At 52.6% G+C, this 14,047-nt stretch overlaps 1 protein-coding gene across 1 annotated transcript; it reads left to right on the top strand.

Moving 5' to 3' along the window:
* The first annotated feature begins 383 nt into the window (after positions 1–383).
* Positions 384–13,882, top strand: TREH (trehalase). The gene is made up of 15 exons (XM_055422496.2): positions 384–472; positions 6,699–6,799; positions 6,936–7,080; positions 7,163–7,250; positions 8,447–8,547; positions 10,532–10,624; positions 10,741–10,857; positions 10,963–11,085; positions 11,318–11,367; positions 11,457–11,651; positions 12,131–12,348; positions 12,618–12,729; positions 13,075–13,187; positions 13,446–13,499; positions 13,742–13,882. Exons 1-15 carry the CDS (start codon positions 384–386, stop codon positions 13,880–13,882), a joined length of 1,740 nt encoding a protein of 579 aa, XP_055278471.2.
* The last annotated feature ends 165 nt before the right edge of the window (positions 13,883–14,047 follow it).

The following is a 14,047-nucleotide window of genomic DNA, read 5'->3' as shown; positions in this document are numbered from 1 at the left end:
GCCTTCCTGGTAGATAATCGCAAGGGTCCCGGGCTTTCACGCTGTACCTGGAACAGAATCTTGAGCCCTTCTGCTTGAAATGTTAAAGGAAATGGTAGCCCCATCTCCCTACACTCACCCTGCCTCTGCCGAAAGGGCCTGAGCAGAAGGCCCCAGTTGAGGCTGGGAAAGAGAAGAGGAGGAAAAGACAAAGCCAGGGGGCAAGGGCGGCCCCTGTGAGCTGAGAGCGGGCGCAGCGCGCGGTCTGCGTGGTCCAGCTCCTCGGGTGGCCACGCCTCAGTCCTGGACTTTGGTTGCCCCGGGTTGGCGGGCGAGGCGAGCAGGCTGTGCCCCGGCTAGCAGGCGGCACCTGGCGCTCCTGTTTGGCTGCAGCCACAGCCGTCATGCAGGGGAAGACCTGGGGGCTGCGTATGCTGCTCCTGCTGGGGTTGGGGCTGGGGTCCCAGGAGGCCCTGTCCCGACCCTGTGAAAGGTAGGAGCAGAGAAGGCAGCTGGGGTTGCAGCCGGAAGGCCAGGTCTGGAGGGCCGGGAGGAGAGCTCAAGCATCGGTGTCAGCCCTCCAGAGAGGAGGGAAGGGAAGGAGATCAGGTCTCAGGCTCTGTGCTGGGCACTGACCCCCAGTGCCGGGAAAAGATGGGGCTGCCTGTGGGCGGCTGGACACAGGCCAGGAGCCTGCCACCCAGGGAGCCCTCCCTCCCTCTGCCCTCCCTTCTAGCTGCTCCTTGAACTGTGCCGGCCTGTTCTCAGGGTTGTTCTGGGAATCTATCTGCTCAATTTTCCTGCTTGGATGTGAGAGTGGGAGTAAGGATCTGCAAGAGGCCCCTGGCCTCTTACCTCCATGACCAAACCTCTTTCCAAAGCCACAGTTGCCATCTCCAAATAGCAGGGATGAATGACCCCATCCTGCTTCCGGGACTCACAGGGCAGCCACTCTCCCTTCATCATGGGTTTATTGAGTTCTTGCTATGCCTCCTGGGTTGCAGCAGTGAACGGGAAAAATGAGGTCCCTGAAGGTTATTATTAAGGTTATTATTGCATAACAAGCAAGAAAAGTAATAATAGAAGTTCAATGGTGATGGTTGTTATTTTTTAGTCTTTAAGTCGTATCTGACTTTTGCGACCCCATGGACTGTAGCCCACCAGACTCCTCTGTCCATGAGATTTTCCAGGCAAGAATACAGGAATGGATCGCCATGTCCATCTCCAGGGAATCTTCCTAACCCAGGATCCTAACCCAGGTTCCTTCCACTGAGCCACCTGGGAAGCCCATATCTTCCACTAGTACTCACCAAATGTTTATATTCATGGTTACAGTTTAATACATACATGAGACATGGCCAGCCAGGAAGCCTTGGAATCCGTGAATTTTTACTGGGGATCAGTTACAGGGACGTAGTGGGTCCCCATGGCCACCTCATTCTCCAGGTCTCCAAAGGTCAAAATGATAATGGGTGACCCTCAGCCCCCACCTTAAATCACATTAATAGGATAAAATATCTGGCATGGTCCAAGGTCCCAGCAAACAAAAATTTCTCAGGTAGGGCCCCAGGAGCTTAGAGGGTATCTCTTAGGCACGTATCAGACTGTCTTTGAAATGTTCAGGGCGTGAACACAGTCCACCTGCTAAGTCAACTCTTTACTGCACAGACAACTTGTGTAACAAAGAATTCATCCAGTCTTTGTCCTGAGTTCCTGGAATACAGCTCTTAAGATCTTGGAAATTTCCTAAGTGACAGGAGTGTCTTTGGTATTCAGGTTAAGCTCGAATAGCTTCTGTGAGTGAGGTGACTCATGGTGAGCCCCTAGCTGGGTCATGCTAATAAGATGGCTAAGGTAGGATAGGTCATGCTAGAAGATGAAGTGATTAGAGGGTTGGGGCTTTGGGGTACCTGATACCAGCCTGACCTCCTGACCTCTGTAGAAGAAGGGGGCGGAAGATTGGCTTTAATCACATAGTTGATGATTTAATCAATCATACCTATGCAATGGGGCTTCCCAGGTGGCGCTAGTGGTAAAGAACCCACCTACCTATGCAGGAGACATAAGAAACCAAGTTTGATCCCTGGGTTGGAAAGATCCCCTAGAGGAGGGCACAGCAACCCACTCCAGTATTCTTGCCTGGAGAATCCCATGGACAGAGGAACCTGGTGGGCTATGGTCCATAGGGTCATAAAGAGTTGGACGTGACTGAAGCGACTTAGCATGCATGCAGGCACGCACCTATGCAATGAAACCCCAAGAAAAACTCTGGACACCAAAGTTCAGTGCAGCCTCATTTTGGTTGACACTTCAATGTGCCAGGAGGTTGAAGTGTCCTGATTCTATGGGGAGAGGACACAGAAGCTCTGTGTTCAGGACTCTTCCAGACCTTGTCCTATATGTGTCTTCACTTGGCCAGTCTTGACTTGTATCCTTATAACTATATTGCAATCACAATGTAGTGCTTTCCTGAGTTCTGTGAACCGTTCTTGTAAATCACTAAAACTTTAATTCTAGCAAATTCTCATGGGAACCCCTGAACTTGTAGCCAGCGGTCAGAATTGGTGGAAACTTCAGGACCCCTGAACTTATAACTGGTGCTGGGAGTGAGGGCAAACTTGTTGGGTACTACAGCTTTGACATGGGGGTGGCATCCAAGCTAACTCTTAGTGACAGAATTTTATTGCAATATTGTAATTGTTGTCAGAACATGTGTGATTTGCTAGGATGATCTTGTCTCACTAAAACATGTGGTTTGGAAAGTGCAAGATGAAAGGGCAGGGAACGAGCATCTTTTGATTCCTGGACGGCCACAGGGTCACCCATGTGTTCAGAATAGCAGTTTCGTTGTGATCAGTTACTGGAGGTAAAAGTTACCAATGGAAGTTAGAGCTGATAGATCCAATTCTTGGGGTATTAACTAACCAAATGCATAAGAAAATGCAAAATAAGAAGAAAAAAGTTAAAAACAGAATTTCTTTGTTATTGTCATCTAGAATAGCAAAAATGAAAGTGAGAGATAAACCAAGCTAAGATTCTGGTCAGTCCTAAATACAGCCTCTGGTCTCAGGGCCTCTGTTAACAGAATGTGTTGGGGAAGGTCCTGCCCTGATGTGCAGCCACTAGCCCCAGAGCCATTTCCAAAGGAAAAAATTATTCTGAAACAACAAATAATGAAGAAAGTGAGACTGATTCCCAAGAGAATGTGACGGACAGAGGACAGAGCCAGTGGCCTCGTCCCAGCGGAATAGGCACCTTGAAACAATTATTAAGAATGGGGTGAGGACTTCCCTGGTGGTCCAGTGGTTAAGAATCCACCTACCAATGCAGGGAACACAGGTTCGATCCCTGGCCTGGGAAGATCCCACATGCTACAGAGCAACTAAGCCTGTGTGCCTTAATTACTGAGCCTGAGAGCCCTAGAGCCCATGCTCTGAAATGAGCACCAAAGACCCAGCAGAACCAAAAATAAGTAAATAAATAAAATTCAAAAAAAATGGGATGAATAAGAAATTCCTTGGCAGTACAGTAGTTAGGATCTGCACTTTCAGTGTCAAGGGCACGGGTTTGAACCTTGGTGGGAGAACTAAGATCCTGCAAGCCCTGCTGCATGACTGAAAAAAAAAAAAGAGTGGAGTAAATAAAGCAAACATTGATGGGAGCAAAACAAAAGAAGAAGAAAAGAGGGAGAGTCAAAGGACTGATTTCTTTTCAAGAAATGGGATGAATAAAGCAGCCATGCGTGCACGCTAAGTGGCTTCATTCGTGTCTGACTCTTTGCGACCCCATGGACTGTGGATAGGGTCAAAAGAAAGGTTTTCATGCAGGATCCTTTGAGGTTGACTGAACCAATGGGTACCCCTGCAGGTCATCCAAAATGAAAAGGCCCTAGACAAATCTGTTTTATTCACCCTACTTGGGAGCAGCTTGGAAAACTGCATGACATAGACAGCAACAAAAACCCTGACCTCCAATCTACTGGGGCAATGGTGCAGAAATATAACCAAGACAAAGGTTGATGGTTGGGTCAGGGTCCCTTAGCTCTGTCCCACCCTGGAGACCCAAAACCTGATACATAGGAGTAGGCAAAATGGTCAGAGGGCAGAGGAGGCTCCTGGACTCTGTGACATGAGAACCCCATGCACTGAGGTACCAAAAGCCACTGGTGAGGACCTAAAAGAGGCTACAGTCAGATTAAGAGGATCTAGAAATGCAAGAGTTGATGGGATGAAGGTAAAAGGTATGAAAAAAAAACTGGAATGTTTAAACAGGCTTTATGTCAAAGGATTGTTTCTCCTTCGCCCGAATGTTTTATGGAAATGAATGTCATGATTGACAAGGAACACTTACCCTCCCTAGTACTCAAAACCCAAACCTTGCTGAAGTTCTAAGAGGTGCACAGTGAGGGATGCAAGGGTTGGTGTAACTAAGATGAAAGTTTGAATGAAAATTGGTGCTTGAATAGTTCTATCGGGAAGTGACTACATCAGGAATGGATATTGTGCCTGACTGGGGAATGTTTCCACTGTCTAGTATTATAAAGCATGAAAAGCCATGCCTCAAGCCATATTAATTGAATGTTCCAAATGAGAACCAATAAGATTGCCTGAGTCCACATAGATTGTAGCCTTCTTCTGAGAAGCGCAGACTGGGATTTATAGGAAAAGCCTTTGGGCACCTCCCAGCTGACACTTTGGACTAAAGAATTTCAACTGGAGAGGCAGTTACTAGTTTGCTATCAGATATTAATTGAAGCTTTCCCTATGACTGAAGGTCAAAAGATAATCTTGAAACCTGAAATGCACATATTATCTTGGGTGATATTGGAAAATGCTCTAAGACGGAGGGATACGCCCAGAGGAGTTCCATTAGAAAATGGAAATGGTTTATGCAGGACCATGCTCCTGGGAGAATGGAAAGTTACTCAGTGTATTTAAGAGCAGGGAGACTCTTTTCCCCTAGGAATGATTTTGAAACCACCTAAGGAACTACCAGATTCAATTGTCACCTAGGCAAGTGCCCTATGAACAGCTCTGGATTGACCGACAATGACTTGCTTTATGGATGGCAGTTCCAAGGTGAACATACAACATACTGTTTGAAAGACTGCCACTCTTATCAAAGAAGACAAAACCAAATCAGCTCGGTGATTTGTCACTGTGTTTGGGTTTTTGCCTACTCTCGGTCAGGGGCCAATGGTCTGGCCATATGGTCAGACAGAAGGGCAATGGAAAACTGGCGTATAAAAATGATGCCCTGTTGTGGCATGGTCCTACGGAAAACACGGTGGGAATTTGAATATTGCATTAAAATAGAACACAGTAATGTCTATGAGTCAATATAAAGCCAAACATAGGGGCTTTCATCATTCAATTCTTCCATCACTGCAAGGAAAGCGAAACTGTTAGTCACTCAGTCATGGCCGACTCTTAATGATCCTATGGACTGTAGCCCGCCAGGTTCCTCTGTCCATGGGATTTCCCAGGCACGAATACTGGAGTGGGTTGCCATTTCCTTTTCCAGGGGATCTTCCCGACCCAGGGAACAAACCCAGGTCTCCTGCAATGCAGGTGGACTCTATACTGTCTGAGCCACCAGGGAAGCCCCACTGCAAGGGAAATAGCTTGCAATTTAGCCCATGGGGCTGACTTGTTCTTATGTTTTCCAAAGATCTCCATCAGGAAGTTAGGGTACGGTGGCTTTCCAACCAAGATACTGTCTGTCCACTTGGAACTGCTATCAGTAAATGACCAAGTTTTTGCTTGGTCAATAAAGAGCTATTCATGAGGTACCTCCTAGTGGCTTCTCTGTTGCTTCCCCAGTCAGCCCTGCAGGAAGTGAGGCCACCTGCCCTTGAACACAGAAAGTACCTCCTTGCATTCCCCAAGCAGCCTGCTCCTGCGGAAACCATTTCAATCGTTAAAAAACTCTCGGGGCACTGCCTTCTTTTTCAGAGCGTTTCAGAGCGTTTCACCAAAGGCATTATGGGTATTTCATGGTCTCAAGAATGTTTTGTGTTTTTCAATCATAGAGGAGGTTTCCATCAATATCCAATAGCAAGCCAGTGATCCTCTCCCATATGGTGTATATTGTACACTGCATCTGGAAATTTCCTGGTTCAAACTTTTCGTTACTGCCACTGAGTACAATTCACAGGGTTTTGCCACAAGCCCTTCCAGTTGGGTTCACACGGAGCCAATGAACAGAGAATTGGTCCATCCCACTATCGCTGATTAAAGCACCACTGAGCAGTGCTCCGGGCTCGTGTGCCAAAGTGGGCTGCTTCCTCACCAGCCCTCCACCCAGTGAGAACAGATCCAAGGCCCTTCTGCTCCTCCCCTCCGAATCCCTGATCGGCTGATCTCTCTCCCAGTAAAACCACCTCACGTGTGTAGAGCTGGGAGAGGATGAACAGGAAGTTCCTTGTATGGACACACTCTGAGCTACAGGGCCCTCCCTCCTCTTGTCGACCCGGCTTTCTACACTGTTTCAAATTAACAGTGAGCTGGGCTCAGGCAACTGTTTAGGTCGTTTTCTGCACAAGGAACCTCCACGTTCTCTCAGCCCTGATGTCACCACCACCCACAAACCCCTACCACACATGTGCCCTGGCACACACACAGTCCTGGCCCCTCCCAGTCAACACGCCCCAGACTCCCATTTTCTTCTCCCCTGTTGGTGGTGATCCGACCTACTCCCCTCCCTGACTCTCCCTGCAGCCAGGTTTACTGCCACGGGGAGTTCCTGCACCAAGTTCAGATGGCCAAACTCTACCAGGATGATAAGCAGTTTGTAGACATGCCACTGTCCTCAGCTCCAGGTGAGAACCCCGGGGGACCCCGCCTTCTCCTGAACCTTCCACCAAAAGGCAGGGGGCAAGACCAGGCAGGCAGGGGTGTCTGATCAGGGAAGGCTCCCTGGGGTCCCGCTGACCCCTCCTGCTGCGTGTCTCCCAGACCAAGTCCTGAAGTGCTTCTGTGAGCTGGCCCAGGCCTACAACCTCAGCATCCCGCGGCAGGAGCTGCAAGTGTTCGTCCAAGAACACTTCCGGGCTGTGGGGCAGGAGCTGCAGCCCTGGACCCCCGAGGACTGGAGAGACAGGTACAACCCTGGACATGGAACAGGAGAGGGGCCTTCGCTCAGGGCTGCCCCCTTCAACCCTGTGGGCCCCGTGGTCTTTCAGCCCCCAGTTTCTGCAGAAGATCTTGGACCCCAAGCTGCGAGCCTGGGCAGAGCAGCTGCACCAACTCTGGAAGAAACTGGGAAAGAAGGTGTCAGTGCTCTGGGCCCGGCAGAGGGAGATGGAGGTGGGGAAGGGATGAGCCAACTAGGGCCCCTCCTGCTCCCTCTACGCCCTCACCTGTGTAGAGCTGGGAGGGGATGAACAGAAAACACCTGATGTGGACCCAGCAAGACACTGGGACCTATTTCCTGAGAACACAGTCCTTGAACAGGACTCTCCAAAAAGAACTTCTGAGAGGGAGGAGGGCAACATCTACTTCTAACTCCTCACCTCCTCCCTGAAGCCCTCCCAGCCTCCCCCAGGCAAACCAAGCTCATCCTCCACCCCCAGCTGCCCCGTCCAGCCCTTCATACTCCGCAGTGACTGTTTGCTCCCCTGCTGGGCTGCCTCTTGCCTGAGCTCCTCGGACCAGGCCTCTGCTCAGGAACCATAATTGCTCCCATTGATTCTGGCCCAGGCCTGAGCTCAGCATGGTCTGTTACGCACTTTCTCTCCTTTGTCTGAGGCTCAGAGAGGGCAGCCGTTTGCCTGAGGCTGCACAGCTCCTGTCCTCCAGCCCGGCCCCAGGGCCCTGGCACCCACTGCACAGAGCGGGGCTCCAGGGTCATGCATGTGCCGGATTGGGCTGCTTCCTTACCAGCCCCAACCCAAAGGGAAAAACGTGAACCCCTTCCTCTGCTCCCCTCCAAATCTCTGACAGGCTGACCTCTCTCCCACTAACCCCCCTCACGTGTGTAGGGCTGGGAGGGGATGAACAGAAAACACCTGATGTAGAGCAGCAAGCCCTGCTCTGACGCTCCCGTGCTCTCCCCGGGACGTTCATCTACGCCTGCCTCACTGGAGAAAGCTGTTGGGGTTTCATCCACACCTGGGCCAGAACTGGGGGCCCTGATCCTCTGGGCCTGGCTTCACGGTGGCCACAGAGATTCGGGGGGCATGGGGAGCCAGAGGAAACTCCCACCAGCTGGCTGCTAATACTGGCTGCTGTGTGGTGATACTGGGGTGCCAGGCTGAAGGGTCCAGGCTCCTGCACACCGCTGCTCTTGCTGGGATTCTAGAGGCCGGCATGTGGGGACCAGCAGACCAAACTCCCCACCGCCCAGGCCTGGACCAAGGCCATACGGCCGAGCAGTACCAGAGCCAGAGCCCAAGCCTGGGCTGCAGGGCCACCAGCCTCTGCTCCACATGGGCCCAGGGTGCCCGTGTCCTCTCTCCTGACTCCAGGTGAAGGCAGAGGTCCTCAGCCACCCTGAGCAGTTCTCGCTGATCTGTTCAAGACAACCCTTCATTGTGCCTGGTGGGCGCTTTGTGGAGTTCTACTACTGGTGAGCAGCCAGGGGTTGCAGGAGGTTGAAGGGTGGGGAGGGGCGCCCAGTGCTAGCAAGACATCATTTTTTTCTTTTTTAATATAAACTTTAGTTCAGTTCAGTTCAGTTGCTCAGTTGTGTCTGACTCTTTGCGACCCCGTGAATCACAGCATGCCAGGCCTCCCTGTCCATCACCAACTCCCAGAGTTCTCTCAAACTCATGTCCATCGAGTCGGTGATGCCATCCAGCCATCTCATTCTCTGTCGTCCCCGTCTCCTCCCACCCTCAATCCCTCCCAGCATCAGAATCTTTTCCAGTGAGTCAACTCGTCGCATGAGGTGGCCAAAGTGTTGGAGCTTCAGCTTTAGCATCAGTCCTTCCAATGAACACCCAGGATTGATCTCCTTTAGAATGGACTGGTTGGATCTCCTTGCAGTCCAAGGGACTCTCAAGAGTCTTCTCCAGCACCACAGTTCAAAAGCATCAATTCTTCAGCGATCAGCTTTCTTCACAGTCCAACTCTCACATCCATATATGACCACTGGAAAAACCAGAGCCTTGACTAGATGGACCTTGGTTGACAAAGTAGTTTCTGGTTTATAATATGCTGTCTAGGTTGGTCATAACTTTCCTTCCAAGGAGTAAGCGTCTTTTAATTTCCTGGCTGCAGTCAGCATCCATAGTGATTTTGGAGCCTAAAAAATTAAAGTCTGACACTGTTTCCACTGTTTCCCCATCTATTTCCCATGAAGTGATGGGACCAGATGCCATGATCTTCTTTTTCTGAATGTTGAGCTTCAAGCCAACTTTTTCACAATCCTCTTTCACTTTCATCAAGAGGATTTTGAGTTCCTCTTCACTTTCTGCCATAAGGGTGGTATCATCTCCATATCTGAGGTTACTGATATTTCTCCTGGCAATCTTGATTCCAGCTTGTGCTTCTTCCAGCCCAGCGTTCCTTATGATGTACTCTGCATATAAGTTAAATAAGCAGGATGACAATATACAACCTTGACGTACTCCTTTTCCTATTTGGAACCAGTCTGTTGTTCCATGTCCAGTTCGAACTGTTGCTTCCTGACCTGCATACAGGTTTCTCCAGAGGCAGGTCAGGTAGTCTGGTATTTCCATCTCCTTCAGAATTTTCCACAGTTTATTGTGATCCACACAGTCAAAGGCTTTGGCATAGTCAATGAAGCAGAAATAGATGTTTTTCTGGAACTCTCTTGCTTTTTCCATGATCTAGCGGATGTTGGCAATTTGATCTCTGGTGCCTCTGCCTTTTCTAAAACCAGCTTGAACATCTGGAAGTTCACGGTTCACATATTGCCGAAGCCTGGCTTGGAGAATTTTGAGCATGACTTTAGTAGTGTGTGAGATGAGTGCAATTGTGTGGTAGTTTGAGCATTCTTTGGCATTGCCTTTCTTTGGGATAGGAATGAAGACTGACCTTTTCCAGTCCCGTGGCCACTGCTGAGTTTTCCAAATTTGCTGGCATAGTGAGTGCAGCCCTTTCACAGCATCATCTTTCAGGATTTGAAATAGCTCAACTGGAATTCCATCACCTCCACTAGTTTTGTTCGTAGTTATTTATTTTAATTGGAGGCTAATTAAAATGTTGTATTGGTTTTTCCATACATTGACATTAATCCGCCACAGGTGTACATGTGTTCCCCATCCTGAACCCCCTCCCACCTCCCTCCCCATCCCATCCCTCTGGGTCATCCCGGTACACCAGCCCTGAGCATCCTGTATCATGCATCAAACCTGGACTGGCAATTCGTTTCACATATGATAATTTACATGTTTCAATGCCATTCTCCCAAATCATCCCACCCTCGCCCTCTCCCACAGAGTTGAAAAGACTGTTCTATACATCTGTGTCTTTTTGCTGTCTCCCAGTAAGACATCTTGAGTGGGCTGGGTGCCCTGGCCCGGCCCAGGTGTGCGGGGCAGAGGGTGGTGTGGGCAATGCCTGAGCTGTCTGTCCCCCCAACCCAGGGACTCCTACTGGGTGATGGAGGGTCTTCTCCTCTCTGAGATGCCCGAGACGGTAAAGGGCATGCTGCAGAACTTCCTGGACCTGGTGCAGACGTAAGGCAGGGTGGGCACCCCAGCCAGGGTGGGAGGACCAGGTGCCGTGGGCCTGGGGTGGGTTTGCCTCGGCTCTGGCTGCCGGGTGGACCAGTCAGCAGGCCTCATTTTGGCAGGTACGGACATGTCCCCAACGGGGCCCGCGTGTACTACCTTCAGCGGAGCCAGCCCCCGCTTCTGACCCTCATGATGCACCGCTACATGGCCCACACCAATGACACCACCTTCCTATGGTGGGCACCCCTCCCGGTGCTGCCCTGTACCCCCTTTCCTGAGACCTCCCGGGGTGAGGCTCGGGTGGGGTTCCTGGACTGAGAGGGTGCCCAGCTCCACCCCAGGGACCACATTGAGACCCTGGCCTCGGAGCTGGACTTTTGGACTAAGAACAGGAGCATCTCCGTGAGTTCCAGGGGAAAAAGCTACATCCCGAATCACTATAAAGTCCCTTACGGGGGCCCCAGGTAAGGACCCACCCGGCCAGCCTCTCAACCTGTTGTGTGTTCCCTCCAGTTTGAGTGTCAGGACTTCCCCAGGCAGGAGGGTGGGGGACTGAGTCCCACCTCTCAGATGGTGAGCTGATAGCTCTGGGCGGTCCGGGGCCCCGGGGTGGCTGAGGCAGCGTGGCTGGGCCTCCTGCGCAGGCATGGAGAGTCTAGAGCCGCAGTGCCAGGCTCCCCGCTCTCCTCTCACCAGGCCGGAGCCTTACAGTAAAGACGCAGAGCTGGCCGCCACCTTGCCGGAAGGTGAGCAGCAGGAAGGGAAGGGGCTGAGTGTGGGCCTGGGCCATGCATCAGGCCTTGGCCTCCCGTCTGCCGCTGCCCTGTCCTCACAGGGAACCGGGACGCTCTTCTGGCCGAGCTCAAGGCCGAGGCCGAGCCCGGCTGGGACTTCTCTTCACGCTGGCTCGTGGGAGGCCCAAATCCCAGTTTGCTCAGCAGCATCAGAACCAGCAAGCTGCTGCCGGTTGACCTCAACGCCTTCCTGTGCCAGGCGGAGGGCCTCATGAGCAACTTCTACTCCAGACTGGGTGCGCACGCCAGCAGGGAAGGGAAGAAGGGCGCTAGCCCCACGCGGGCCCCTGCCTCGGCCTTGGCAGTGGCGCTGCAAGGAGGGCCGTGAGGGGGGGACCTCCAGCTCCCCAGCCTTACCCCGCACCCCCAATGCAGCCACATCCCTCCCTTTCTCAATGAAAGGACACCCTACCCCACAGATCCAAACCCCTCCGTCCCCTCTCCATGCCCTTTGACCCCTCAGGGCCAGGGGAATCCACACAGCCGGCCAGTGTCCCTGTGGGGACAAACCTGAGACAGGCTGGGGCAGGGCCTGGGAGCTGCTCAGGGAAGTCCCAGTGCTAGAGGCCTGAAATGAAGTGGGCTCTGCTCCACATCAGCATGGCCTCTTGGTGCGCAGGACCTCTGAGCCCGGGGGAGGACTACAGGGGGCCAAGCTAGACCCCCTGGGAGGCAGGGGACCCTGTGGCTTAGCCTAAAGGCAGTGTTGCCCCAGGGAATGACTCTGAAGCCACAAAGTACAGAAATCTGCTAGCCCAGCGCATGGCTGCCCTGAAGGACGTCCTGTGGGATGAGGACAAAGGGGCCTGGTTTGACTATGACCTTGAGAACGAAAAGAAGAATCTGGAGTTTTACCCATCCAACTTTGCTCCTCTCTGGGCCGGCTGCTTCTCTGACCCGGACGATGTGGATAAGGCTCTGAAATACCTGGAAGTGAGATATACCTGGAGCAAGGTGAGCTGCTACACCGGGGCAGGACCACCTGCTTGCTCCCTGACTGACCTGTGACCTCTGGCAAGTGGCAGCCACAAACCCCGACTCTACCGTGTCTTAGCCTGCGGGTCCCATGTCGGCCACAAGGGGGCGAATGCGAGCCAAGAAGAGAAGGCCCAGGAGGGGTCACCTGGCTTTAGGAGGGCCCAGCCTCTTGGCTCCCTGTCCAGCCCCCACCCACAGTCACAATAATGTCTGGAACCTTCTAGGACAGCCGGATCTTCACCTACCAGTATGGAATCCCAACCTCTCTCCAGAAGACAGGCCAGCAATGGGACTTCCCCAATGCCTGGGCCCCCCTACAGGACCTGGTCATCAGAGGTAGGGAGGCAGGGATGGGGCCTACCCCACCTCAGCCTCACGAGGGTAGAGGCTCGGCCTCTCTGGCACTGGGGAGGCGAGAACAAAGATGCAGAGGCCTTTCTCTAGCTTCTCTGCTCTCTTAGCCTCTCAGCAAACAGTTACTCCTGCCCCCACCTGTCAAGGGAGCCAACACTCCGCTCTCCTTAAGCCAACCTAGATTAAGAGCAGCTTGGCTTCTGTTTCCAGGAAGGAGGTCTTAGCACCTGCGCTTCTTCCCATCCTTGGGAGAATAAGGTTCAGACCTCTGCTTCCCCTGGGATGGGGGCTTTGGAGATTCAGGGTCTTGCCATGGGTGGGGTCTAGGTCTAGCCAAGTCTCCTTCAGCCAAAGCCCAGGAAGTAGCTTTCCAGCTGGCCCAGAATTGGATCCGAACCAACTTTGATGTCTACTCCAAAAAGTCAGCCATGTATGAGAAGGTGAGCTTGCCATAAACGCAGTCCCTGGGGTTCTCCTGCCCAGGGTGAGATGGGGAATTGTCAGGTTTTGCAAAGCCTGTGCCCAGTATAACCTGGGGCAGTGGCGGCACCTGGTGGTCATTCTTGGGCACTGCAGGGCTCAGCCACTGGCCAGAGCAGCTTCTCCCTGTAAGGGGCTCCCATTTCTTGCTTCCCTAGAGGCTTGGGGTTGGGGGCTGGGGCAGGGCTTAACCTTAAAGCTTATCCTCTTGTCCTCAGTATGACATCAACAATGGTGGACAGCCAGGTGGTGGAGGGGAGTTTGAAGTTCAGGTGAGTGGGTCACATCCTCCAGGGAGCTTCGGGGCTCTGCTGTCCCCATAACTGACCATGACCTCCCCTCTCTGAGCCTGCTTCTTCCATGGAGGTTGGATCCCAGGGAGGAGCCTGACTGGTGCTCCCTGGTACCCCTGGGGCTGAGGGGCCTGGGCCTCTAGGTGGGGATCCCACAACCCATAAGAGGACTTGGGGGCCTGCCCCAGCGGTCTTGCCCCATGGACCTTACCTTTCTCCAGGAGGGGTTTGGCTGGACCAATGGTGTGGCCCTGATGCTCCTAGACTGCTATGGGGACCGGCTGAGCTCTGGAGCCCAGAATGCTTTCCTGGAGCCCCACTGCCTCGCAGCTGCCCTCCAGCTCAGCCTCCTGCCACAGTGACAGGCCTTCAGGTCCCCATCTGGCTGCAGCTCCTGCCCATTCAACCTCCACACGTGTCCCTACCTTCTCCTGCCCCTCGATCCTTTATCCCTGGAGAGCCCACCCCCTCCCTGTCCCCTCCCCCAGCCCAGTCCTTGGTCATAGCGGAGTGGGGGCAGGGCAAGG

This window comes from Moschus berezovskii, chromosome 14, assembly GCF_049115385.1.
Source record: "Moschus berezovskii isolate FMDL1 chromosome 14, NW_MosBer_1.0, whole genome shotgun sequence".
NCBI lineage: Eukaryota > Metazoa > Chordata > Mammalia > Artiodactyla > Moschidae > Moschus > Moschus berezovskii.
This window is presented reverse-complemented; position numbering and strand designations above follow the sequence as displayed.